This window comes from Ruditapes philippinarum, unplaced genomic scaffold (assembly GCF_026571515.1).
Source record: "Ruditapes philippinarum isolate M1 unplaced genomic scaffold, ASM2657151v2 ctg3150_1_1_1_1, whole genome shotgun sequence".
In the NCBI taxonomy this organism is placed as follows: domain Eukaryota; kingdom Metazoa; phylum Mollusca; class Bivalvia; order Venerida; family Veneridae; genus Ruditapes; species Ruditapes philippinarum.
The window spans coordinates 37779-64234 of record NW_026862559.1 but is presented as its reverse complement, the minus strand read 5'-3'; the positions used below and the strand labels follow the sequence as shown (position 1 = coordinate 64234).

General features: G+C 32.2%; 1 protein-coding gene across 2 annotated transcripts in view; it reads right to left on the bottom strand.

The window, feature by feature from the left end:
- Positions 1 to 22222, bottom strand: part of LOC132719428 (ATP-binding cassette sub-family A member 2-like) — a 51965-nt gene extending 29743 nt beyond the window's left edge. The window contains exons 1-17 of one of the 2 annotated variants that reach the window (XM_060703191.1): positions 21646 to 22222; positions 20386 to 20503; positions 19779 to 19859; positions 18573 to 18666; positions 17580 to 17679; positions 16232 to 16386; positions 15597 to 15718; positions 12351 to 12501; positions 11585 to 11694; positions 11283 to 11381; positions 10491 to 10692; positions 8934 to 9112; positions 8177 to 8280; positions 4622 to 4736; positions 4045 to 4235; positions 3693 to 3843; positions 2942 to 3146 (exon numbers count right to left, since the gene is read on the bottom strand). In XM_060703191.1, coding sequence (XP_060559174.1) covers positions 2942 to 3146; positions 3693 to 3843; positions 4045 to 4235; positions 4622 to 4736; positions 8177 to 8280; positions 8934 to 9112; positions 10491 to 10692; positions 11283 to 11381; positions 11585 to 11694; positions 12351 to 12501; positions 15597 to 15718; positions 16232 to 16386; positions 17580 to 17679; positions 18573 to 18666; positions 19779 to 19859; positions 20386 to 20397 — 2071 coding nt within the window. In that variant the 5' untranslated portion in view covers positions 20398 to 20503; positions 21646 to 22222. The remainder of the gene's footprint in view (positions 1 to 2941; positions 3147 to 3692; positions 3844 to 4044; positions 4236 to 4621; positions 4737 to 8176; positions 8281 to 8933; positions 9113 to 10490; positions 10693 to 11282; positions 11382 to 11584; positions 11695 to 12350; positions 12502 to 15596; positions 15719 to 16231; positions 16387 to 17579; positions 17680 to 18572; positions 18667 to 19778; positions 19860 to 20385; positions 20504 to 21645) is intronic. The other variant, XM_060703192.1, reaches the window with a different exon arrangement.
- Positions 22223 to 26456: the final 4234 nt, after the last annotated feature.

Sequence of the window (26456 nt, the reverse complement as noted above, 5' to 3'; positions counted from 1 at the left end):
AATAATTTGAAGAAATGCCATGACCTGAGGCATTTAAGCTTTAGCTTAAACGGGGCTAATCAAATTAATATGAGCAAACTTGATAAAAGACTACCTAAGAATGCTACTAAGTTTGGTGATCATCTATCAATTATTTCAGTAGGAAATGATGTTCGGAGGCTTTTTCTATTTTTAGCTTTAGTGGCCCCTAAAAGGGGCCAATCAAATTAATATAAGCAAACTTGATAAAAGAGTACCCAAGAATGCTACAGACAAAGTTTGGTGATCATCCATTAATTAGTTCTGTAGGAGAAGATGTTTAAACGTATTTCTATTTTTAATTTTAGCAGCCCCTAAAAGGGGCATATCAAATTAATATGAGCAAAATTAATAAAAGACTACCAAAGAATGCTACAGACAAAGTTTGGTAACCATCCATCAATTAGTTCTGTAGCAATAGACGTTTAAATGTATATCTATTTTTAATTTAAGCGGCCCCTAAAAGGGGCCAATCAAATAATATGAGCAAACTTGATAAAAGACTACCCAACAATGCTTCAGACAAAGTTTGGTGATCATTCATCCATTAGTTCTGTAGAAATAGACATTTAAAGGTATTTCTATTTTTAGTTATAAAGGCCCGTTAAAGGGGCTTATCATATTAATATGAGCAAACTTGATAAAAGACTACCCAAGAATGCTACAAAAAAATTTGGTGATCTTCCATCAATTAGTTGTGTAGAAATAGACATTTAAAGGTATTTCTATTTTTTAGCTTTTGCGGCCCCTAAAACGGGCCAATCAATTTAATATGAGCAAACTTGAATTTAATATGAGCAAATTTGATAAAACACATCCCGAGAATGCTACAGACAAAGTTTGGTGATCATCCATCAATTAGTTCTGTAGGAGAAGATGTTTAAAGGTTTTTCTATTTTTAGCCCTACAGACCCCTAAAAGGGGCCAATCAAAATTATATTAGCAAACTGGATAAAAGACTACCTAAGAATGCTACAGACAAAGTTTAGTGATCATCCACCAATAAGTTCTCTAGAAATAGACATTTTAAGGTATTTCTATTTTTAGCTTTAGCGGCCCCTAAAAGGGGCCAATCATATTAATATAAGCAAACTTTATAAGACACTACCCAAGAATGCTACAGACAAAGTTTGGTGATCATCAATTAATTAGTTCTGTAGAAATAGACATTTAAAGGTTTTTCTATTTTTAGCTTTAGCCGCCCCTAAAAGAGGCCAATCAAATTAATATCAGCAAACTTGATAAAAGACTACCCAAGAATGCTACAGACAAAGTTTGGTGATCATCTATCCATTGGTTCTGTAGGAGAAGATGTTTAAATGTTTTTCTATTTTTAGCCCTAGAGACCCCTAAAAGAGGCCAATCAAATTAATATGAGCAAACTTGATAAAAGACTTCCAAAGAATGCTACAGACAAAGTTTGGTAACCATCCATCAATTAATTCTGTAGCAATAGACGTTTAAATGTATATCTATTTTTAATTTAAGCGGCCCCTAAAAGGGGCCAATCAAATAATATGAGCAAACTTGATAACAGACTACCCAACAATGCTTCAGACAAAGTTTGGTGATCATCCATCAATCAGTTCTCTAAAAATATACATATAAAGGTATTTCTATTTTTAGCTTTAGCGGCCCCTAAAAGGGGCCAATCAAATTAATATGAGCAAACTTGATTAAACACTACCCAAGAATGCTACAGACAAAGTTTGGTGATCATCCATCAATTAGTTCTGTAGAAATGGACATTTAAAGGTTTTTATATTTTTAGCTTTAGCGGCCCCTAAAAGGTGCCAATCAAATTCATATGAGCAAACTTGATAAAAGACTACCCAAGAATGCTACAGACAAAGTTTGGTGATCATCCATCCATTGGTTCTGTAGAAGAAGATGTCTAAAGGTTTTTCTATTTTTAGCCCAAGAGACCCCTTAAAGGGGCCAATCAAATTAATATGAGCAAACTTGATAAAAGACTTCCCAAGAATGCTACAGACAAAGTTTGGTGATCATCCATCCATTAGTTCTGTAGAAGAAGATGTTTAAAGGTTTTTCTATTTTTAGCTCTGCTGACCCCTAACAGCGGCCAACTGGAATAATATGAGCAAATACAAGTGTGACTGTCACAAGGATGCTACAGACCAAATTTGAAGTAAATTGGCTTAGTAGTTTCAGAGAAGAAGATGATTGTTGACGCATGACGACGGACGATGGACGCCGGAGCATCCCTCTTTGATAATAACAGCTCACCCTGAGCCTTCGGCTCTGGTGAGCTAATAAAAAGTGCAATGGCCTAAATATACCATAAGATTTTGAAATAATGAAAAATGCCATGGCCTAAATATACCATAAGATTCTGAAATAACGAAAAAAGTCATGGCCTAAATATACCGTAAGATTTTAAAATAATAAAAAAAGCCATGGCCTAAATGTACCATAAGATTCTGAAATAATAAAAAATGCCATAGCATAAATATACTATAAGATTCTGAAATAATAAAAAAAACTGCCATGACCTAAATATACCATAACATTCTGAAATAATGAAAAATGCCATGGCCCAAATATACCATATTAGTTCCTGATATAATGGAAATCACTATATGGTTTGATGTACATGTACAAAGAAAATAATATGGGTCTTGTATTGGCTTTTGTATACTGGAAGTTCATTAAATAATGAAACAATACCATGGCTATGGTAGACAGTTATTATAATGTTTCTGAAATAATGCTTTGGTATGCCATTATTCCTGGCATAATGGAAATTATATCTAAAGAATGTGACTCATTTGATATATAGGATGAACGTAAGTTGATGGCATTTTCCATGCAAAAACTAGAAAATCCAGGATAATTTGCAAGAAGAACGGTTAATTACATATACCAGTTCTAAAAAGAATAAAAGACTAAGTTCTAATTTTACCTGGATTTACATTCTCTATATACCAGGCCAGTATAAAGTAAAAAACAGTGTCTACTGCTATCATTATCAACACAATCTGTAGACTAAAATTATCATATTCCCGTGGTGACACATGTAGGTTCTCCCACTGTACACCTGAACCCTCTAACTCATAAAACAGGAAATACTTCCCACCTAGACCCAGAGCTGATGTTGGAAATATTGCCTGAAAAATAAGTTTTTATTACTGAGATTATATAAAAAATACAATGTATTCTGTTTCATTAATTTCAATTTTCCTATTTTTAAGACAAAATATCCCTCAGAAATGTTATTATTTTTATTTCACAAAGCATTTTAGTTTTGGTGTTCTGTTGTAGTTTATAGACAGTTTATCGGCCATTTCACAACTGAACCATATTTTGGTTTTATTGCCTTCTGTGAATTAGAAACATTATAGTGACTTACTATTTTGCTTTACTCAGAATTTACTTAACTTTGATTGTGTATGAATCTATAAGCGTATAATAGACATACTTGCAAATCTGTTCCTGAAACCAATCAGTACTGAGTGTAAATGTGTGTAAAATTTCTTGCTTAAGGAAACAAGGACTAATTATTGCCTCCAACAGTTTTTACTCTTTTAATCAACTTAATTCTACAAGTTTCTAGCAAGAATATAAAGGCTGGCCTGACCCTATAATAATGTCAAAGGCGTGCTACTTGGTTATGGCAGGGTAAGGGCCAACATGTATAGATGTCAGTTACTTACAGCAATAGTTTTAATGTATGCTGGTATCCTGGTCCCCGTTAAATCCTCTCTGATGGCTATATACATGTATGGTACGTATGTTATAAAGTAAAATATACCCGCACATGCTGCAGCAAGTTTAGCTCGCGAGAACATACTGCTAATCAAAAACCTGAAATACAATAGAAAAACAAGAACAAATTAGATGTTTTTAACTCAATTTGGGCTTCAATGACACCATATAATGATCTTCAATTGAATTACAAGTACATTTTTTTATGTTTTTTCATATGTTTCTGTTTATTCTATGTATGATTTTTAAATTTCATGGCTTTTCGACCTCAGTCTTAGTTCCTTTAACTGATATACTTACGAAAAGGCAATAGAAGACAGGGCAAACATTTCCAGGAACATAAACACTATGACTGGATTACTATGAGATAGTACACGTCCATAATATAACATTAACGTCAGCGTTACCACGGTAACAGTCATCTGTACCGCGGCAGTTATAAACCACGCCCACCAGTGTACACTGTCTGATAAGCCCATCATCTTCATTACCTGTATGAATAAATCTTATATTATAATAGTGGGATACATAACTAATGAGTGAAATATAACCTATATCGTTTATCATATATCATTCATCCTATATCGCTCATTGTTGACCACATATATCACACATAAAAAGCAAGTTCAGTTTTTAGAATATGCTGCTTCAGTATAACATTTTTAATAAACAAGAATACTATAATCATTATACGTTCATAAATGCTTGTAAAATATTTTATGGAAACCAAAGAAAAGCAAAAAATACTTAATAACCATTTTAAGGGATATTAACATGCAATATCAGGAGTGCCAACAAGTCATTTGAAAACAAAACAAAAAAGGCAAAATATTAAAGAGGTAAAATAAGATAACAAAAATTTACAAGTATTTCAAACCTCTTTTAATCTCTTCTCCTTTTCATAGACAATTTTCTGTACGAGCATAGCTACTGAATAAACCCATGACAACATCAAACATAGTGGTATTATATGTTGTATAAGCCAGATAAATCTGAAATCAAACATAGTGGTATATAATATGCTGTATTAGCCAAATGAATCTTAAATCAAACATAGTGGTATAATATGTTTTATTAGCCAGATAAATCTAAAATCAAACATGGTGGTATAGCATGTTGTATTAGCCAGATAAATCTGAAATCAAACATAGTGGTATAATATGTTGTATAAGCCAGATAAATCTGAAATCAAACATAGTGGTATAACATGTTGAATTAGCAAGATGAATCTGAAATCAAACATAGTGGTATAATATGTTGTATTAGCCAGATAAATCTGAAATCAAACATAGTGGTATAATATGTTGTATTAGCCAGATAAATCTGAAACTAAACATAGTGGTATAATATGTTGTATGAGCCAGATGAATCTAAAATCAAACATAGTGGTATAATATGTTGTATAAGCGAGATAAATCTGAAATTAAACATAGTGGTATAATATGTTGTATTAGCCAGATAAGTCTGAAATCAAACATAGTGGTATAATATGTTGTATTAGCCAGATGAATCTGAAATCAAACATAGTGGTATAATATGTTGTATTAGCCAGATAAATCTGAAATCAAACATAGTGGTATAATATGTTGTATTAGCCAGATGAATCTGAAATCAAACATAGTGGTATAATATGTTGTATTAGCCAGATAAATCTGAAATCAAACATAGTGGTATAATATGTTGTATAGCCAGATAAATCTGAAATCAAACATGTGGTAAAATATGTTGTATTAGCCAGATATATCTGAAATTAAACATATTGGTATAACATGTTGTATTAGCCAGATGAATCTGAAAACAAACATAGTGGTATAAAATGTTGTATTAGACAGATTAATCTGAAATCAAACATAGTGGTATAAAATGTAGTATTAGACAGATAAATCTGAAATCAAACATAATGGTATAATATGTTGTATTAGCCAGAATGAAATCTGAAATCAAACATAGTGGTATAATATGTTGAATTAGCCAGATAATATCTGAAATCAAACATAGTGGTATAATATGTTGTATTAGCCAGATGAATCTGAAATCAAACATAGTGGTATAATATGTTGTATTAGCCAGATGAAATCTGAAATCAAACATGGTGTATAATATGTTGTATTAGCCAGATAAATCTGAAATCAAACATAGTGGTATAATATGTTGTATTAGCCAGATAAATCTGAAATCAAACATAGTGGTATAATATGTTGTATTAGCCAGATGAATCTGAAATCAAAACATAGTGGTATAATATGTTGTATTAGCCAGATAAATCTGAAATCAAACATAGTGGTATAATATGTTGTATTAGCCAGATGAATCTGAAATCAAACATAGTGGTATAATATGTTGTCTGAAATAGCCAGATGAAATCTGAAATCAAACATAGTGGTATAATATGTTGTATTAGCCAGATGAATCTGAAATCAACATAGTGGTATAATATGTTGTATTAGCCAGATGAATCTGAAATCAAACATAGTGGTATAATATGTTGTATTAGCCAGATAATCTGAAATCAAACATAGTGGTATAATATGTTGTATTAGCCAGATGAATCTGAAATCAAACATAGTGGTATAATATGTTGTATTAGCCAGATGAAATCTGAAATCAAACATAGTGGTATAATATGTTGTATTAGCCAGATGAATCTGAAATCAAACATAGTGGTATAATATGTTGTATTAGCCAGATGAATCTGAAATCAAACATAGTGGTATAATATGTTGTATTAGCCAGATAAATCTGAAATCAAACATAGTGGTATAATATGTTGTATTAGCCAGATGAATCTGAAATCAAACATAGTGGTATAATATGTTGTATTAGCCAGATGAATCTGAAATCAAACATAGTGGTATAATATGTTGTATTAGCCAGATGAATCTGAAATCAAACATAGTGGTATAATATGTTGTATTAGCCAGATAAATCTGAAATCAAACATAGTGGTATAATATGTTGTATTAGCCAGATAAATCTGAAATCAAACATAGTGGTATAATATGTTGTATTAGCCAGATTCATCTGAAATCAATCATAGTGGTATAATATGTTGTATTAGCCAGATTAATCTGAAATCAAACATGGTATTATAATATGTTGTATTAGCCAGATGAATCTGAAATCAAACATAGTGGTATAACATGTTGTATTAGCCAGATGAATCTGAAATCAAACATAGTGGTAAAATATGTTGTATTAGCCAGATAAATCTGAAATCAAACATAGTGGTATAATATGTTTCTATTAGCCAGATAAATCTGAAATCAAACATAGTGGTATAATATGTTGTTTTAGCCAGATGAATCTGAAATCAAACATGGTGGTATAATATGTTGTATTAGCCAGATGAATCAGAAATCAAACATAGTGGTATAATATGTTGTATGAGCCAGATAAATCTGAAATCAAACATAGTGGTATAATATGTTGTATTAGCCAGATAAATCTGAAATCAAACATAGTGGTATAATATGTTGTATTAGCCAGATGAATCTGAAATCAAACATAGTGGTATAATATGTTGTATTAGCCAGATAAATCTGAAATCAAACATAGTGGTATAATATGTTGTATTAGCCAGATGAATCTGAAATCAAACATAGTGGTGTAATATGTTGTATTAGCCAGATAAATCTGAAATCAAACATAGTGGTATAATATCTTGTATTAGCCAGATAAATCTGAAATCAAACATAGTGGTATAATATCTTGTATTAGCCAGATAAATCTGAAATCAAACATAGTGGTATAATATGTTGTATTAGCCAGATAAATCTGAAATCAAACATAGTGGTATAATATGTTGTATTAGCCAGATGAATCTGAAATCAAACATAGTGGTATAATATGTTGTATTAGCCAGATAAATCTGAAATCAAACATAGTGGTATAATATGTTGTATTAGCCAGATGAATCTGAAATCAAACATAGTGGTATAATATGTTGTATTAGCCTGATAAATCTGAAATCAAACATAGTGGTATAATATGTTGTATTAGCCAGATAAATCTGAAATTCAACATAGCGGTATAACATGTTGTATAAGCCAGATAAATCTGAAAACAAAAATTTATTGTCATAATAAGTTAACAAATTTTATAAGGGGAGGTAACAAGTGCCTTAATTACATAATTAATATTAGGAGATAACAAACCCTTCACAAAAAAGCTTTACCAATGGAGATGAAGTAATAAATGTCTTCATAACTTAATAATAGCAACAATAACTTTTTTTACAAATTGTTACTAAATCACTTATAAATTACTACATTAATGTTTTTATTATTATAAAATGAGTTGTACATGAAAAGTCCAAAACATTTTAGAAAGTCTAAGACAAAATGAAACCTTCAAATTGATAAATGTAGCTTCAGTCTAATTTTCAAAATATTGAACTCTTATAGTTAACAGAGTATCAAGGGAGACAACTCACGCATCCCACAGCCAACAAGGATATGGCATTCTGTGTAGGAAAGTTCCTGGTCTGGTTACCGGCTTCCCAACCTGTATCTCAATAATTGCTCTCTCTACCAGGTCCTGTATGGATGTAAAGTAATAAATATGATTACAATGATTCCAGTATTAGAATTGTAACCTTAAAGGAACTCAACTTGGATTCAAAAACCTAAAACCAGAAAATTTGAATTTCTTATATAGAAAGCTTGGGCAAACTGAAAATATATTTAAAATATAATTAAAATTATATAAAGAAATTAATTTGAAAGCCTATTTTCGTGCTATTCTTAGTGAGTGAAAACATGACATAACTTTTTAATTTTGGTCATTTTGCACATTAAGAATAATTATTTTGGAAAAACAGAATGAGAAAATGATCTGAAATTTTGCAAAAAAGTTATTGGTCTAGACCTACATCAAATGGAAAATTAATCTTGAAAAACTATTTTCAGCCTCATCACATCAAAAATCTCAGTGGAGTCCCTTTAAGAGACGTATTACTCTGTCTCAATTATTGTCAACAAAAATGTGTTGAAAAAGGTGTTGAAATGTCCGGAATTTAGAAAAAAAAACCTTAAAGGTTCTTTACCTTGAATGTCAAGGACTCTTAAAGGTCAAGGACAAATTTTAATAGGTTAAAAGGAAAGCTCTTGAATATAGGTAAATTTGTATTAAAGTATGATATCATCTAGCATTCAGAAGGAAATGCCAGAAAATAATTTTAACTTTTTTACCTGTATCCACACAAAACCAAAGTCATAGTAGAGTAAATTATTTGAACCGGGGCTCGGGTACCAGAATGGTGGTCTAATTTTGTTGGTTTCCGGATTTAATGTTGCGTTTTGTCTGATCTTATAGCGGACATGTGACGGCAGTGTGTACACGTGATCATTAAAGTTCTCGAAAACCAGCCCTGAAATATAACAATAGAAAAATCAGTTACTAATGATAAAAATATATACATGTATATAAAATATTAATAAATTACACTGCTTTATAAGGTATTATAAACATAACATCACATGCTCTAGACAAACTAATTAAGTATGAAAAATAACAAAGAGCAATAACTCCAACATTATACAAAATAAATTTCTTTTTCACTTCTTAATGAGATTATCCCCCAATAAAGTTTCATTAAACTTATAACTTTTGAATTATGCCACAGTAAAAAAAAGAATGAAAAAAAATACAAATGGTTATTAATCCAAAATTATGCAAAAGAGAGTTGCGATTCTTGTGTACTATATTTTTGTAATAATATCTATCCATCTATGGAGTTTCAAAAGTAATAATAAATTTAAGTTCTAACTCAGCAAAATTGAGTATGAAAACTTGCAAGGGCAAATTGCTCAAAATTACGCAAAAGTGAGTTATTGTTCTTGACTCATGATTCATTTAAAATTTGCTTATCTATAAAGTTTAAGTTTCCATTATAACTCGAGTCGGATGTATCGACTTGTCAACAATATAGCTGTCACATAGGCATTTTGTAGGTTATTTATAAACACTACTTTTGCAATGTACATGTACCTTTAACTTTAGTGGCATTTGAACTGATTGTAACAATTTAATGTCAGGATTAATAAAACTGTTATATCATCAATAATAAAAATACCATGGAACAATTATACACTGACAGATCAAATGGAGGGCTCTGTGATGGATTCTTAAGCTCTGCACTTCAGGTCAATGGGGAAAAAAGCTTGCCTACCAAATTTGGAGTCAATCAAACTTATAGTGACCAAGTTATGCTCTTTACAAGCCTATAAAGTATGAAAACTAACAAAGGGCAATATTTAAAAGATCATGAAGTGCAGTTTACAAGTTCTTGTGTACTGCACTTCTTCTCAAAAAGATCCTTCATCCTATGCCGTTTCAAGTCAATAGATTTTAAAGTGTAAGAGAAATGGCCTGGAAAAAAAACTTTGAAAATTAACAAAGAACAATAAGTAAAAAATCATGAAGTAGAGAGTACCAGTTCTTGTGCATTGCACTGTTTCTTAATGAAATCTATCATCGTATGAAGTTTCAAGTCCATAGCTTTTATGATTTAGAAGAAATGGCCTGGGCAAAATTAAAGTATGAAAATTAACAAAGGGCAATCACTAAAATATATGGAGTGCACAAGGTAAGAATCTAGTGCACTGCACTTCTGGACATTAAAAGAAGCATACATACAAAGTTTGTTGTCAATATGGCTGAGTTATGCTCAGGACAAGCCTAAGGGTACTCCTAACTAACCCCTATATGTCGCCCTTTTTAAGGCGACACAAAAATAAACAACAAACCTGCCACAACGGTGACATTATCCTGGAACTGTCTGTTTAAGAAATAATATTCTAGTTCATCCTCAGAACTGAAGCCAGTGAAGAAGTTCATATCTACATCTTTCACCAGGTTTAGCCAAGCGCAGGCAATGTTGTCCAGAAATGAGAACACTTGACTCAATGTCGAAATTTCCTCCTTATCCATTCCAGCAATGTCTCCACTCTGAAATATTTTTCCCAGTACATGGGTGTCTTTAACATTGTATAAATTTCAAGTTATTACAGACTAATAAATTGTCTAATTTGGGGTTAAGAAAGGAGGAATATTCCTCTATGTTTTTACCAGTCTCTATTTAAGCCTAAAACCATGCTATATATGTACTTTTGATATATTTCAATATCCGTGAGGAACAAAAGACCTAAAAAGAGGTCAAATAAAATATTTAAATCACACAGGACTGGCACAATGCTAAAATAAATTCTGGAAAATGAAAGCAATTAAACCTACATAGACGTAAATTGCAGATTTTGATTGAAGTATCAGGCAACCTTTACACTAAGATGAAGTTTGGGGCAACATTTTACACTGAGATGAAGGATATGGCACATTTTATACTGAGATGAGGCAAGGGACACCATTTAACACTGAGATAAAGTATTGGGCAAAACTTTACACTGAAATGATGTATGGGGCACTGCTTTAGAGCAACCAGTCACAACCCTTTTTTGTATTTATTAACATGTTAAAAAAGGGGTAAAGCAACAAAACAAAACTTCATCATTTTGTAAAAATGTACATTTAGCACTAGTTACCTTTAAGATATAAATCTGTTTACTAATATTTCCAGACATCTTCTGCCACTGTTCAGCATAGTATGTTATATTACTGTACATTGCCATGCTTGAATTCACCTAAAATAATAGATTATAAGTTTCAGATCTTTACAATATTTACCTCCATTGACAAAAGTGGCAGCCAGTTTGGAGCCATTATTCAAAACAAAAAAGGAAAACATCCAAAGCATGCATCTGTAATTTTTGCCTGTTTGTTAACTTTATTTGCTTATTTATTTATTCATGAAAGTAACATGTTTTCATATGCTTATGTAATTCACCTTTTGTATAATTTTGTTGGCAAGTGTATTATTTGGAGCAAAGAGGATTTTGGGATTGTTGTACAAGATATGCGTCAATATTTCTATCTTCTTCTCAAAACTCTCCATATCTAAAATAACAGAAAGTAAAATATGCTTGTTATTTGGTCACAAATTTTAAATGTTGGTGTTATATTTATTGATATTATATAAGACAAAGTTATAATTATAACTTAAAGTTATATAAACATGGATGTTGTAATCTTTGGTTATTTAATCTATTTAACTAAGGCTGTTTGAGTTATTGTTGTTCCAGTTTCTACTTGTGGGCCCTCATGTACCTTGAAATATACTTGATATACCTCATCCTCGGTAACCCAGGCTCTTTACCTTATACTAGTATTAAATAAATATATTCGGAAAGTGTATCGTAGGTTCCGATGATGGATATACCGGACACATCAAAAGATGATTTATGGTACCCAAAATTAATTTTTGATACCCAGTTATACTAAAAGAATCTCAGATTTTTTCCCCTACATACTTATATATTACATAGTACTTTTTGAACTCTGTACTATCTAGTATACTATATATGTGGGGTCTACAATTAAAACCCACAACAACAATAACCCCTGGACAACAGTTACATAATCAATGACAATTGCATGCTTTAGTTATAGAAAGGCAAATAAAACAGTTATCTAACACCTAAGCCATTCATCTCCCTTTTTCCTACAGACATCACATTGTGAACTAACCGGGGTATAAAAGATACAAATCTTACCCTGATGTGGAGGGACTTCACTGTTATTTTGACGAGTGTTGTTGTTTATGTTGTCTGTGACGACAGCGTTATTTTTTCCGCATAATAGAGGTTCAATATTCTGCCATATTGAATTGAAATGTTTCATCTTCTTCTTTTTTGATGTTTCTGGCTATATATGAAATAAAGAAATGTAAACATTGGTTTACCCCTTACCTTACTGAATTTATATAATCGACTTGCCGAGCTTTAAATTTAGAACAGTCCGTTTATGAATTAAGGTCACATGTGACAAGTTCAGTAAAGAGAAAAATTGAGATGCAAACACTTTATGCCTGGTCAGAATGTACCAACTAATGCTTGATTCAATAAGGAAACATAATCAAAATAGAAATTATTAAAGATGTAACTAGAAATGTGTCTAGACACATAGAGGACACAGCGGTCCAAACAAGTCTTTGTTTTGTCAGTGAACAGACAGTCAGTGTGACAGCAGGTTAGGTGAAAGCGAGACAGAAGAACAAGAGCATATCTTTTACCTCCCTTTCAAGGGGAAAGACAGGTGAACAAGGGCATATCTATTACCTCCCTCCTCCTAGGGGAAAGACAGATGAATAAGGGCATATTTATTACCTCCCCTTCTCCTAGGGAACAAAGGCATATATATTGCCTCCCCTCCTTCTGGGGAAAAGACAGATGAACAAGGGCATATCTATAACCTCCCCTTTTCCTAAGGGGAAAGACAGATACACAAGGGCATATTTATGACCTCACCTCCTCCTAGGGGAAAGACAGATGAACAAGGGCATATTATTACCTCCCCTGCTCCTAGGGGATAGACAGATGAACAAGGGCATATTTATTACCTACCCTTCTCCTCAGGAGAAAGACAGATGGACAAGGGCATATGTATTACCTCCCCTTCTCCAAGGGGAAAGACAGATGAACAAAGGCATATATATTACCTCCCCTCCTCCTAGGGAAAAGACAGACACGTTGACATCCTCTGCTGCTATGTTTACATCAACTCAGAAAATTTTAATTAAAAAACTTAAGAAACGAACAAGTAAATGAACACTTCTCATAGGAAATAGGAAAGTTAAAATGGCGACGTTCGAAGAATTCGCGGCACAGTGAACATGTCACTCAGGTTCCATGACTATTTCGAGATGACACATATTACAATTTTAAACAAATATACCAAATAGAACAGTTTAGCAACATATCCTGAGCACTTGTGTACAAAAGGCATAAACGGAACCAGAGCGTTGCGCTACAAAAAGCGAAAATAAGGAAAACACGGATAGGAAGACCGATCTTCGTCACCTATTTCCTACAGCTAAAAACAGGTGTAACGAGACCGGAAGTTTGCGTATAGAAAAAATTAATGTATGCCATCAAAACAGTCAACAGACATTAACAACCACATGATTTAAGTCAGAAATTGACGATTTATGGGTATCATTATTGCGTTGAAAGCCATTAAGAGTATTTGAGAAAGGCGCCTTATATAGATTTAACGCCGTTTTTGACGTTGGACGTGAGCCGCGATTCAGTTAGTTGCCACGGTGTTTATGGCATATTTTTGTTGTTTGTTGATATTTTTCTTTGAAAATTTGTGAAAATGTTTAAATTATATGGGTTTATAACATATTAAAATATCAAATTCGTACCTGTTTTATCTAGCTTTTAAACAATCTTGTCACATAATATTGGGACAACCCACGTATATTACCTCCCTTCCTCCTAGGGGAAAGACAGATGAACAAAGGCATATATATTACCTCCCCTCCTCCTAGGGGATAGACAGATGAAAAAAGGCATATTTATTACCTCCCCTCCCTAGGGGAAAGACACATGAACAAAGGCATATCTATTACCTCCCTTCCTCCTAGGGGAAAACAGATGAACAAGGGCATATTTATTACCTCCCCTTCTCCTAAGGGGAAAAACAGATGAACAAGGGAATAACTATTACCTCCCTTTTTTCTAAGGGGAAAGACAAATACACAAGGGCATATTTGTTACTTCCCCTCCTCCTAGGGGAAAGACAGATGAACAAAGGCATATCTAATACCTCCCCTCCTCCTAGGGGAAAGACAGATGAACAAGGGCATATTATTTCCTCCCCTGCTCCTAGGGGAAAGACTAATGAACACGGCCATATTTATTACTTACCCTTCTATTAAGGGGAAAGACAGATGAACAGGGGCATATCTATTAACTCCCCTCCTCCTAGGGAAATGGCAGATGAACAAAGCATATCTATTACCTTCCCTCCTCCTAGGGGAAATACAGATGAACAATGGCATATTTATTACCTGTCTTTCTCCTGGGGAAAAGACAGATGAACAAGGACATATTTATTACCTCCGCTTCTCCTAAGGGAAAAAAGATTAACAAGGGCATATTTATTACCTCCTTTTCTCCTAGGGAAAAGACAGATGAACAAGGGTATATTTATTACCTCCCCTTCTCCTAAGGGGAAAGACAGATAAACAAAGGTATATCTATTACCTCCCCTACTCCTAGGGGAAAGACAGATGAACAAGTGCATATCTATTACCTCACCTCCTCGTAGGGGAAAGACAGATGAACAAGAGCATATCTATTAGCTCGCCTCCTACGATGAGAGACAGATGAACAAAGGCATATCTATTACCTCCCCTCCTCGTGAGAGGAGAGACAGATGAACAAAGGCATATCTATTACCTCCCCTCCTCCTGAGACGAGAGACAGATGAACAAAGGCATAACTATTACCCCCCCCCCCCCCTGGGAGAAGAGACAGATGAACAAAGGCATATCTATTACCTCTCCTCATAAAAAGGGGCATAAAAATTGGAGATCCTTAAAAGCGAAACGAAAACAGAATTAATGAAAGGAAATTGATGACACTGATTAAATTGTGTCTGTTAGATAAGGACAGTATATATTAAACCATCTTTTGTTACCTTTACTTTGATTCAATCCATCTAAAAAACCAACAATAAAAAAACTCTTCGACAATGATAGCTAAATGATGGCAACGATACAGGTACAACTGTAACACTTACAGTTCAATCTGCTTGTCTGAGGATTTTATATCATCTGATGCTTCAGAAACTTTTCTTTATTTTACTTTAGATTTGGTTAAAGATTATATGATAAATACACTTTGATTAAAGTTCTGGAAGAAAAAGAAGGGTTAAACAGTATCAAAACTAAAACCAGAATAATTCTATACATGTGTTAAATAAAGATATATATGTAAATAACCATTAATTACCAGAGATTGTGAGGAAGTTGTATCATCTGTGCTACACAACTTGTCAACATCAGAACTTGGCAAATCATGTATGCTTGAAACATAACTTGTTATACTGTCAATTAACAAGTTAAAGGGAAATTCTGAAAAATCATGAGTAAAATATATCATTTATAGAATGTGAAAATAATATTTAAAATCTTACAGGAACTTCACTAAAGTCCAAGAGCTTAAAACATTAAATCTAAGTTTTCTTACATAGGTCAGCACGGGCACTTAAAACAAAAAGATTGAGAAATATACTTGAGAAACAAATTAATTTTTTTTTGTGCTATTCTTAGTCCAATTGCATCATTTTTCAATTTGGGTCATTTTTCACAATTGGACTAATTATTCCGGATAAATGGAATGAGTGCATGATCTGAAATTGTGCATACAAAATATTGGGCTTAACCTGAATCAAATAGATCATTAACCTCAAAAAATTATTTACAGTTCTGCAATGTCAAAAAACCTCATTGGAGTCCTTTTTATGTCTTGCAAATTAAAGAATGAAAGAAAAAATGTTTGAGTTATTCTTATATGTTTAGACATTTAACTCTCCCACCCCATTTTTTGTTGTTTATTTTTAAAATAGATGTTTAAAATCTGATTACCTTTTGATAAAAGAAGAATCTGTGAAACATTAAGGACACCACTGTCAGGAACAAGTTTCCCCAATAACTGATCTATAAAGTCAGTTGGTAAACTTTGCAAAGTATCACCATTCTTTTGTAACACTTCATGAAATTTCTCAAAATACGTATACAATCTGAAACATATACAATATAATTATAATATTATATTTGCTTTCCCTGCTGAATTTGTGTAAAAGATATGCCCTATTTTTAACAAGGGATTGTTTAACCAAACCTCCCCAAAAAGTGCAGAAGTTCAATTAACCCTCCACCAAAGGGAATAGTGGAGAATTCTACGTGACTAAAGTTTCGATTAAATCATTTCACAGTAAGGAACAAAAACTATATGTTGGAACTCTGCCAACTCTCAATCCCAACCTAAAATGGAAACTGTAGGAAGTTGAAAATGAAATCAGTTAATCTTTGATTTATTGGGTGGACTTGCTGTGTTATACCATAATTTTGTCGCTACGTCTTATCTGATATATAATTATATCATACTGTTTAATATATTTAACAATACAAAACAACTGCTGGAAGGGAACTACACCACTTAAAACAAGGTAACTTTTCTCCCCCCTTAAAGCAGCAGGTCTCCAGATAAATGCTAATTTTCATGACATTTTGAAAATGTACTAAGTGAAGTGAACAGAGAAAACAATTTTCACATACAACCTATGTTATTAACAAAAAAAGAGGTCAAAATAACCCTTACGGCGTTAATAACATGGTAGAAGTATGGTGAAAAATAATGCAAATCAGTCATAAATCACACATAACATGGAAATTATTACTTTTATCTTGAATATTTTTACTTTTCTCAAAGTCTCAGTACTTGGCCTGCAGTTTGATTTTCATAATACCCTACAACGCTCTATACCCATAACAAGAAAGTCAAATTTTCTAAAAAGCTTCAAGAATGTTTAGGAATTTAAACATTGTAATTGATTTGAAAATTTCCCTGCAAGTTTATCTTAATGTAAACATATATTTACAATGTGACTTGATTAAGGGGGGATAATTTTGATAATATGAATAAAGTTTAAAATTTAATTAGAATCTATTTAAATTGAAAGGTACAGAAAACAAAATGAAACTAAATTAACCAAATTTCCCTTATACTTCCCTATCACGCAGAGACTCAGTTCAATCGTCTTCAAGATAAAGACAGCAGGTAAAAATCACATTATAATACAAAATGTGCTATCAGTCTACTTACAAATGGAGGCTGATTATATATAAAAGGGGAAGTAACTCATTCATATTTGGAAAAACTATCCGTTTAGGAAGTATGAGTAAAATCTTGCTATATTAGTAAAATTTCAACCTGGTGTTGTTTTTCTCGAATACATTCGCGTCATCGCCACAGAATGCCTGTAGAACAGGTATAATCCCCGCAGAGGGAAGTGGTTTCGGTGAGTAATGTTCTGAAACGAAATAAGAAAATACCGTAAAATAGTTCTTCAAATAGGTTATACACTTTTTTCTACGATATCTTATCCTGATGATAAAAATCAGTTAAAGGTCAAGGTCATAATTTGAATTATTTTACATGTCTGTTGTCTCACTGATGTTTATTTTTGTACAAAAATCACGATTTTAAAAGCAAATTTCAATAGTTTAACCTTAATTGCCGATGGCCTTTCTGAGTCAAGCTTAGTCAAACGTGGACATTTCAACATGTCGGTTTTTTCTTGAGTGTCGTTTTGTATACATTAAGTCAGATCCAGAAATAAAACAACTTTTATTGCAAATTAAGCTCAATTTAATTTGACATTGTATGACGACCAAAAGCAAGGTCAAGGTCAAATTTACACCCAAAAAAACAACGACAAGATTTCATAAGTGTTGTTTTGTACAAGAATGAATCGGATCCATAAACAGACATTAAATGAGTAAGATAACATAATTTGACATTGAATATCCTAATTTGACATTGAATGTCCATGTCAAAGTTTAGGGTCAAATTCAATCTAACATTCTTAAATGCCTTGTCCAAAGTGTGTATGTGTCCAAAAAGATGAAAGATTTCCATTGATGATTAGTGTTAAAGTATATGGACGAGAACGGCACCACTGTAACTGTAGCAAAAGCTTGATTTGTTTTTGTACGTTTGCTGGTTTAAATTTTGTGTTCTGGTTGTTGGTTTTGTTTGTTTGCTCTTTTCTTTTGTTGAAAAGTTGTGCTGGAGCAATCACACACAAGTAGAGTTTTTATTTTGTTTAACTGTAGCAAAATGGTAAATAGGACTCCATGAGTAAAATTTCTAAATTTTGTTCGGAAAACGAGCTTTATTTATCCAAGTGTTATCTTATCTTACCTTCGTTGATTGGGTAAGCTACCTGTGTGCGGCGGATACACAGAATTACAATAAACAGTGTTAGGGGTATGAAAACTTCGAGAAGAAATATTATCTGAAATAGAAGAACATTAAAAGAATTATAAGTATATTTTAGGAATTTTAAATTATTTTCATAAAATTTTGGCTCGTAGCTCACTTCATTAAAAATGTGTCGTGAGTATTTGCCCATATACTTTCTCAAACAGAACAGTAAAGTAATAAATATTTTATGAACATTGCCTTTAACTACCCAAGAGATACAGGTTTGTTTTGCATGAAGATCTTATCAATCAAAAATAATCGATTTGCAATACACAGATGCAGTTCCTTGTCACTTTTTGTACGATGTCTTTTCAGGGTCTACATTGTTCCAATCACTACGTATTTTTCGAAATTTCCATAAAAATGACGGATTGAAATATTGACAAGTCCATTTAGGATATCAGCGCGACAATGAGTATACATAATTATGAGACCCACTACAGCGATTATATTCATGAATAATAAATGATGCTTTAAGACAGTTCGTTGGGCATTAATATATTGTATATATCCTACCTTATATATCGGTACCTTACTTGGGAGCCTATATTGTATACACACCGGTCTCTCAAATATCGAATCAAATATCAGTAAGACCGGTGTACACAATGTGGGAGCCTATATATTTTAACTTGCATCTTTCTTGCGATAACAGAAGGTGAATTGTTTATATACTGTGAACAATGCTGGTCATCATTATTTTAAAAGATATTTAAACAAATTCCACCTGTCCCCGCACTACCGGGCTAATAAGGCGGTTTAATTTTGAAGCTGAATACATGTATATCTAACTAGCGTTATATAGGGACATTTGAAGCGGATCTGTATTCATTGAAAACGTTTACGCCTATTACACACTTTTAACATAAAAAACTAACATCAACTAAGGTCATTAATTAGAAGCATGGTAGTTAATCACATAATAAGCTACATGTACTGCAGGTAATTCTCTACCTTACCTGTGATTTACAAACTAAGACAACATTATTCAACCCACGCCTGCGGAAGGTATAGTGGTTCAAAATCCACTCACAAGCAGTCATTTTTTAACAAATAAGAATTGCCTTGCCTTATTCTTTTAGAAACTATATGATAGTTTTTATTGTTTATAAGGATTAGTGATATTAGTTTAGCTACACTTACCGGATGTCTTCTTTTGGTTATACAATTTTTCCATAGCAGAAGACGAAGTTGTAAAAAGAACGTCGGCTTGTTTCTGTCAACCTGGAGAATTGTATTAAAGCTATTAAAATGTTGTATGTATTTTACTTCACACACGGCCTTTTCAACAACAACAACAGCAACAACAAACACTAAAAACCTAATGGGTAATGACAAAGTAAAGCAAATTGTAAACAAAGTAATATTTTGACTTCCATATAATATCATGCAATAATGTCAAGTGATTTTATACTCAGTGCTACTTTTTTCTGAAGATAAATATCTATCATGCTCTAAAATAATTGTTTTATCAGTTTAATCATTTTGAAACTCATGGTTGCCCTTTCTAAAGATGGAAATATATATTCGTTTTCGGGCCATAATGTACCTTTAAGTTTCGTGACATTTTCGTTGTCATAATCTATGTCGGTTAGAACTCGCAGAAATTTTCTGCAAACTTATAATTGAAATAGATCTACTGCTTTCCTGGTGGATTTTTTTGTCAATAAAATTTTGTAAAGTACATATATAATTATGTAAAAAGAATTATTTTAAAAAGTAAAACATGACGATAAGAAATATTGCTTACTTTTTCCATCATAGCCCTGTTAAAAGATATTTATGTTGTTCTTTTCTGTTTTATTCTGTTCTCTTCTGTTCAACCAATCCGCAGGTCTCCATTTACAACTTTTTGTTCAACTTTTCTGCTTAAGTAAAACGCGAAAAAAACAGAAACTAAAATATTTCATTGTTGCTAGAAGAAATAAGTATGTAATATGTAAAGGATGTCAACAGCAGACGATAAAAAACAAAGGTCATAAAATACATGTATATTAACCATATGTAACGAATTTGTCTCACTTAAAATTGGAAATTGTGTAACGTTAGTTTCCGAATTGCTCTGAAAACAAATGAAAAAAATGACTAAATGATCATTCATTCAAGCAAGCGACCAACCTATCAATCAATCGATCAATCAATCAATCAACCAACCATTCAACCAATCAATCAATTAATAAACTTTTAATCAACAATTAATAAATTATCAATTGCAATATCAACCAATCAAACAGATAAAGCAGCCGAAAGAGTCAATCAATCAATTAATCAATCAAATATTACCTCAGTTGAAATCTCATTCAATCAATTTATCACACAATTATTCAATCAATCAGTCAGTCAATCAGTCAGTCAATCATTCAATCAATCAATCAGTCAAGTACTAGCTTAATCACAGCAGCCTCATAATAACGACCTGTTCGGATCTTTTGGCTTTGTTCCATATTTATGGCAAATGTTAGTACAATAAAGCTTATCCTTTTGTTTTATATAATCTGCCGTGAGCTTGCTGGGAGGCATCCTCACATGAAAGTATCCAAAAGTTACTAGCGGGATTCGAACACAGAGGACCGAGGCGTGCAAGGACGCTGACTGTTGAGGTACTGTACCATTGTGCTTGACATATTGAAGCTTATATAAACATGAAGCTACTCTTAAACTAATTGTAAATATTGAACTTAACTATTGAGCTAACTGAACTTACTACTGTACTAATTTAAACTATTGTGCAGACATACTTACTATTGAGCTGTTTGTTCCCATGTGATATTATCAACATGTATACAATGATCGCACGAGTGCAATTCTATTTTTTTTCCCATAAAAATGAAATTATATAAGAATTCTTTCGTTTAAGTTTGAAATATAAATACATTATACATAAATAACTTGATATATAACACTATTTTAATGTATTATATTTCAACTAGGTTTTAAATTTACCAACCAAATGATATCAGATTTAATGTATATTTTAGTTATCAATGTATCATACATATAAATGACCTACCTTTCTGAAGTTACCTTATTAATCCATTTGATAGTCTACTATTTATATATTTATATAGCAGACGACAGCCGTTATATACATGTATTATATACCCAAAGTCGATGTTAAGTGTAACACGCGGTGCATTTTTATAAAAAAAGCGATCAAAAATCAGCGTGATGTTATACCATTAAAATTCCAACTATAATATATGCATTAATATTATTGAAATTCACTGAAAAGATTTTACGCGATCAGACTTGACCGTGTATTAACGGATATTGAATCAATATTGCTTTGTTTACATCCGCTTAAAATCTACCCGGCTTGAACATGACTATCTAAAAATAGCAATTGTGTTTAAATATAATAGTACGCTCAAAGCGGTTTACTTTTAAACAGAATTATTTATTTGTATAGACCATGTAGAATACCGGAAAGAGTTACTTAAAACATATATTGACAGCACCGTTGTTTAAGATGCGCTTGATTGAAATTCACGTTATTCTATTGATTTTACAATATCGCAGCTATACCTGGGCAGGCCCGCCGTCTATTGGGTATTGACTTAGAGGCAATGCATGGCAGAAAAAAGAAAATCTAATGTTTTATTAACAAGTGTAAAAAAAGATGACAATTTCTTCATGCGCTTGATAGATTAATAATGATAATATATTTACCGAATTATGATGAACGTTCAAACATTTGGCCTAGTAAATTCTTACATAATGTTTGGAGAATATTTTAAGTTTAATCAATGCTGAAAAAGAAAAAATTATGACAAACCTAGACATTGATTATATTCTATTTTTAATTCAACAGCTGATACATGTAGTTTGCTTTGTTACGATTACGTCTATTGTACTCCATGCAATTAATTAAGTTATATTTTTTTCATTTTTTATTTATTTTTTTATAAACATTATCTACATTATAGGTCTACTTATTTTAACCATACAATTGCAAAACTACCAGCTTATTTCACGCCACTTCCGGGTGACATGGTATGAAATGACTATGGTGAAAAGCAGACACTAGGTCTGAATAAAAAAAACTATAAAAACAATATAAAATGCCATATGCACAAAGAATAACACAATTGATTAACGAATATGAAATCGATGATTTAACTATCGCCGACCGTGTTATGAAACAGTAATTGAAATATCGCCATGTTAACATCGATTTAACATTAACAAGTAAAAGTCATAAAATTACAGAAAGTCTAGTCACAGCTAACTTACATATAAGTAAAAATGGTGAAGTTCGCATTGCTATATTCAAATTCATAAAAGATACACAATTTACAAATAAATTTAATTTACTATGGATATAATTAAATAAAGTACATTGTATCGCATTAAAGATCGCCGCTTTATAAAATGGGATTGAAATGCCGAGGAATTGTCTATGAGTGTGGAACTAGGCAAGGCAAGCTTTAGTATGCAACTGCCCCACAGGTATACACATATCTTTGGACAGGCTCGCTAAGTTGGCACAATAATGATTTAGCTATTGCTGCCCAGAACATATTAATTTGTGTTCTGGGGGTAGGGGCTGCTCCATACTGGTATGTAACAAAAATTTTATTTGTAAATACAGACAGTGGTCCGATATGTAGATATGATGTTAATTATATCTACAATTACAAATTTAATCTAATTTATTATTTGATCTAAAAATAGCTGCAATCTCATTGGTCCAAACTGTAGTCAACAGAACTTTTTATAAAATCATATTCACTGGGTGTAGTATCATATTAACTGGCTGAATTGGATTTTCCAAGTCTAAAAATAGATTGAGACTCATATTCAATGACCATACACCGTAGACTGTTAATTACTTGTGTTAATTAAAAAATAATTGTTGCGTTTTGTTCTTTATAGCATATTTCTCGATTGAAATATCATTACTTTACTGTTATACTTAAAGGCTAAACCGCATCGATGAGTATAAACTTGAATTACTTTTGTATGCGCAGCGTTCGCGTAGTCGTTGCACGCCTCGCACGTGCGTCTTTTTTCCCGCGCTTCAACGAGGCAAAATTTGTACATGTATATAAAGTTGTACTTTTTCGTGATTTCTTTTTTAATTCTTAGCCTATACATATAATAAAACAATTATTGACTAGTGAGCCATTGAATATGATGTGATATTCACTGGCAGAAAGTCATATTGACCTCGGCTATCGCCTCGGTCAATATGTCATCTACCGGTGAATATCACATCATATTCAATGGCTCACTAGTCAATAATTGTATAATGTAAAACATCAAAATTTACAAAAATACAATAGTTAAATCTCCTTGTCGAGAGGTCCAAGGGAACTTTGGCTGGTAGTATTTAACAACAGTCAAGACAAAAATAATAAATATAATGAATGATAAATAAACTATGTAAAGAAAGTAGTCACCTCACTAGTGGTATAACGATTCACCGACTGAGAACTAAAATAATACTATCAATACAATGAAAATAAACTACATGTATATTAAATACTTTGTCGGTAGGCACCCTACAAGGGATGCGTTGCGTGGCGCACTGAATACTTACATCAAACCAAACAAGAATACTAAAAATATAAGAACAAGTATGAATTACGAGGACATATAATGTCCATCAGGCTGAAGAACAGCCCATACTCATGATAAAAATAAGAAAACATGCGTCCTCATCTCAACCAGAGATAAAAGAGACTGATTTGTTTGTTTATACAGGCTTCATAGTTACTTCTATAATTCACTTTGATACAAGTGCATGCCTGTATATAATAAGTTATACTATAGTAGCTAGATTTGTTGTTATTGTTATCAAAGTACTTCGTAGTGAAATAGGTGGTTGGTACTTTGTATAATTCATAATAAACCATTACAGGTTACAAATCCATAGAAATATCCCGCTCTGTTCTTATAGCACACATAATAAAACAGCAAATAAAGAACAACATTTAGTAATGAGAACATTATTTTAATTAGCATATGTATAGTACATTATTTATACAATTGATATTACGCCAGAGAAGAGATTGCTCCGCCCAATGCGGTCATTCAGAACCTTAGACAAAAAACGGTACCGACGTTTACATGAAACTATTATGCCACTAAAGTTACTAATGAATTTCCCTTATATAATTTGGTATATAAAATTTTACTGCTTTTCTTGAATAGTTCAATGTATAATGGTATTAAAAAAAGTAACAAATAGCTTAATTCATGCATTAATTATGAAGTAAACATTTGGCAAAGATCTTGTTATATTTCTCGTTGAATTCAAGGAAGATGTTACTGACAAAATATCATTTTAGTTTACAAATTCAGAGAAAGTTGAAATTTAAGTAGCGGAACATATGAATAGTAAAATTATATCAATAACACAGTGACATTTACAAATGTTTTAGGGTTTTATGTGCGAAATCATTTATATATAATGCATTTGTGCATAAATTGTTAAAATTGAATGAGAAAATTGCCCTTGCGTAACTATGTAATATGATATATGATTTTATGTATATTTGTACATAAGATATGTTTCGTGATAAAACGCAATATCATTAACTTCAAAATAAGTTTCGCATACACCAGTCGGTGAGACCTCGGTTTTAAATTAAAATCGTGATCAGGTATGATGTTATTGAAGCAGATGTATCGAAATATTTATTCTAACTTCATTGAGCTTAAATAGAAACATTTAGGTAGGATAATTTCACATAAAATATTCATAGCATATTCTCTCATTTTATTTTTCTACTGCAGCATTTTATTGACACTATGTTAAGAACGAACAAAATATGTCATATCAGACCTTATAATTATATTATATGATTATGAATGGGCATAATTGTAATAAAGGAAGGAATATAGTGTTTGCTATTAAATAAAAAATACAGTCATTTCACATCGCAACCCCATTTGAGACGTATTCCTTAGAATATTGACGGGGCCACCAACTCAACAATTACACTCATATGAGCATCTGCAAAAATGATATAGAATGGAGTCAAAAGCTACCCTCAATAGAAGGAAAATAAAACGAATTTGAGATGGTCTGTATCACTTGTTGTATCTTACATATGTAATTTTTATGTATTTAAAATTTCAACAGTATGGGAAAATTTTCATTATTAGTATTATACAAAATTGAAAAAAACCGATGTTTGGCTAAAATTTCATTCCCAATTCGCCTGTAAAGAATGCTCGTGCATGTCAGTCGTGCATAGGGAAAATGTGTGTCAGGTATCATTGCGAGTTTCATAATCAGGTATCATTGCGAGTTGCATAATCTTATTGGTCAGTCAAGCTCAACATTTATTTTTCTCCATGATGCATATAATGGTCTCATTGGCCTCCCGTGCATCTAAATGGTATAATCACACAAATCGACTTGCATAAATATTTAGTGTCATTCAGTAAATTACAGAATTTAAAAGTACTCTCAGTGCCTGAAAGGGCGGATGAACCCTCATTATGCCTAGAATACATACAAACATGCACGCACGCACCCACGCACGCACGCGCACACACATACATAAATGTTTGACCCTTTTTACGATATTGTTAGAACAAAGTAGGAAAATAGCTACATATACACGAGCCAATGACCAGGGGAAGTAACAAGTTATCAACGCAATGCAAGTTTAACACCGGCTACGGTGCATAAACAATCTCCTTAAAATCAGATCATCGTTTTCGCTCCGTTACTCTTCGCTCCAAACGAAAGGTAGTGGAGCGATAGTTAAAATACGATTTTTATGACATTGATAAAATAATATGAAAAAATCAATTAACTTCGTCGTTGGCTTCAAATTACAAAAAAACATTATTGTTTACTACATG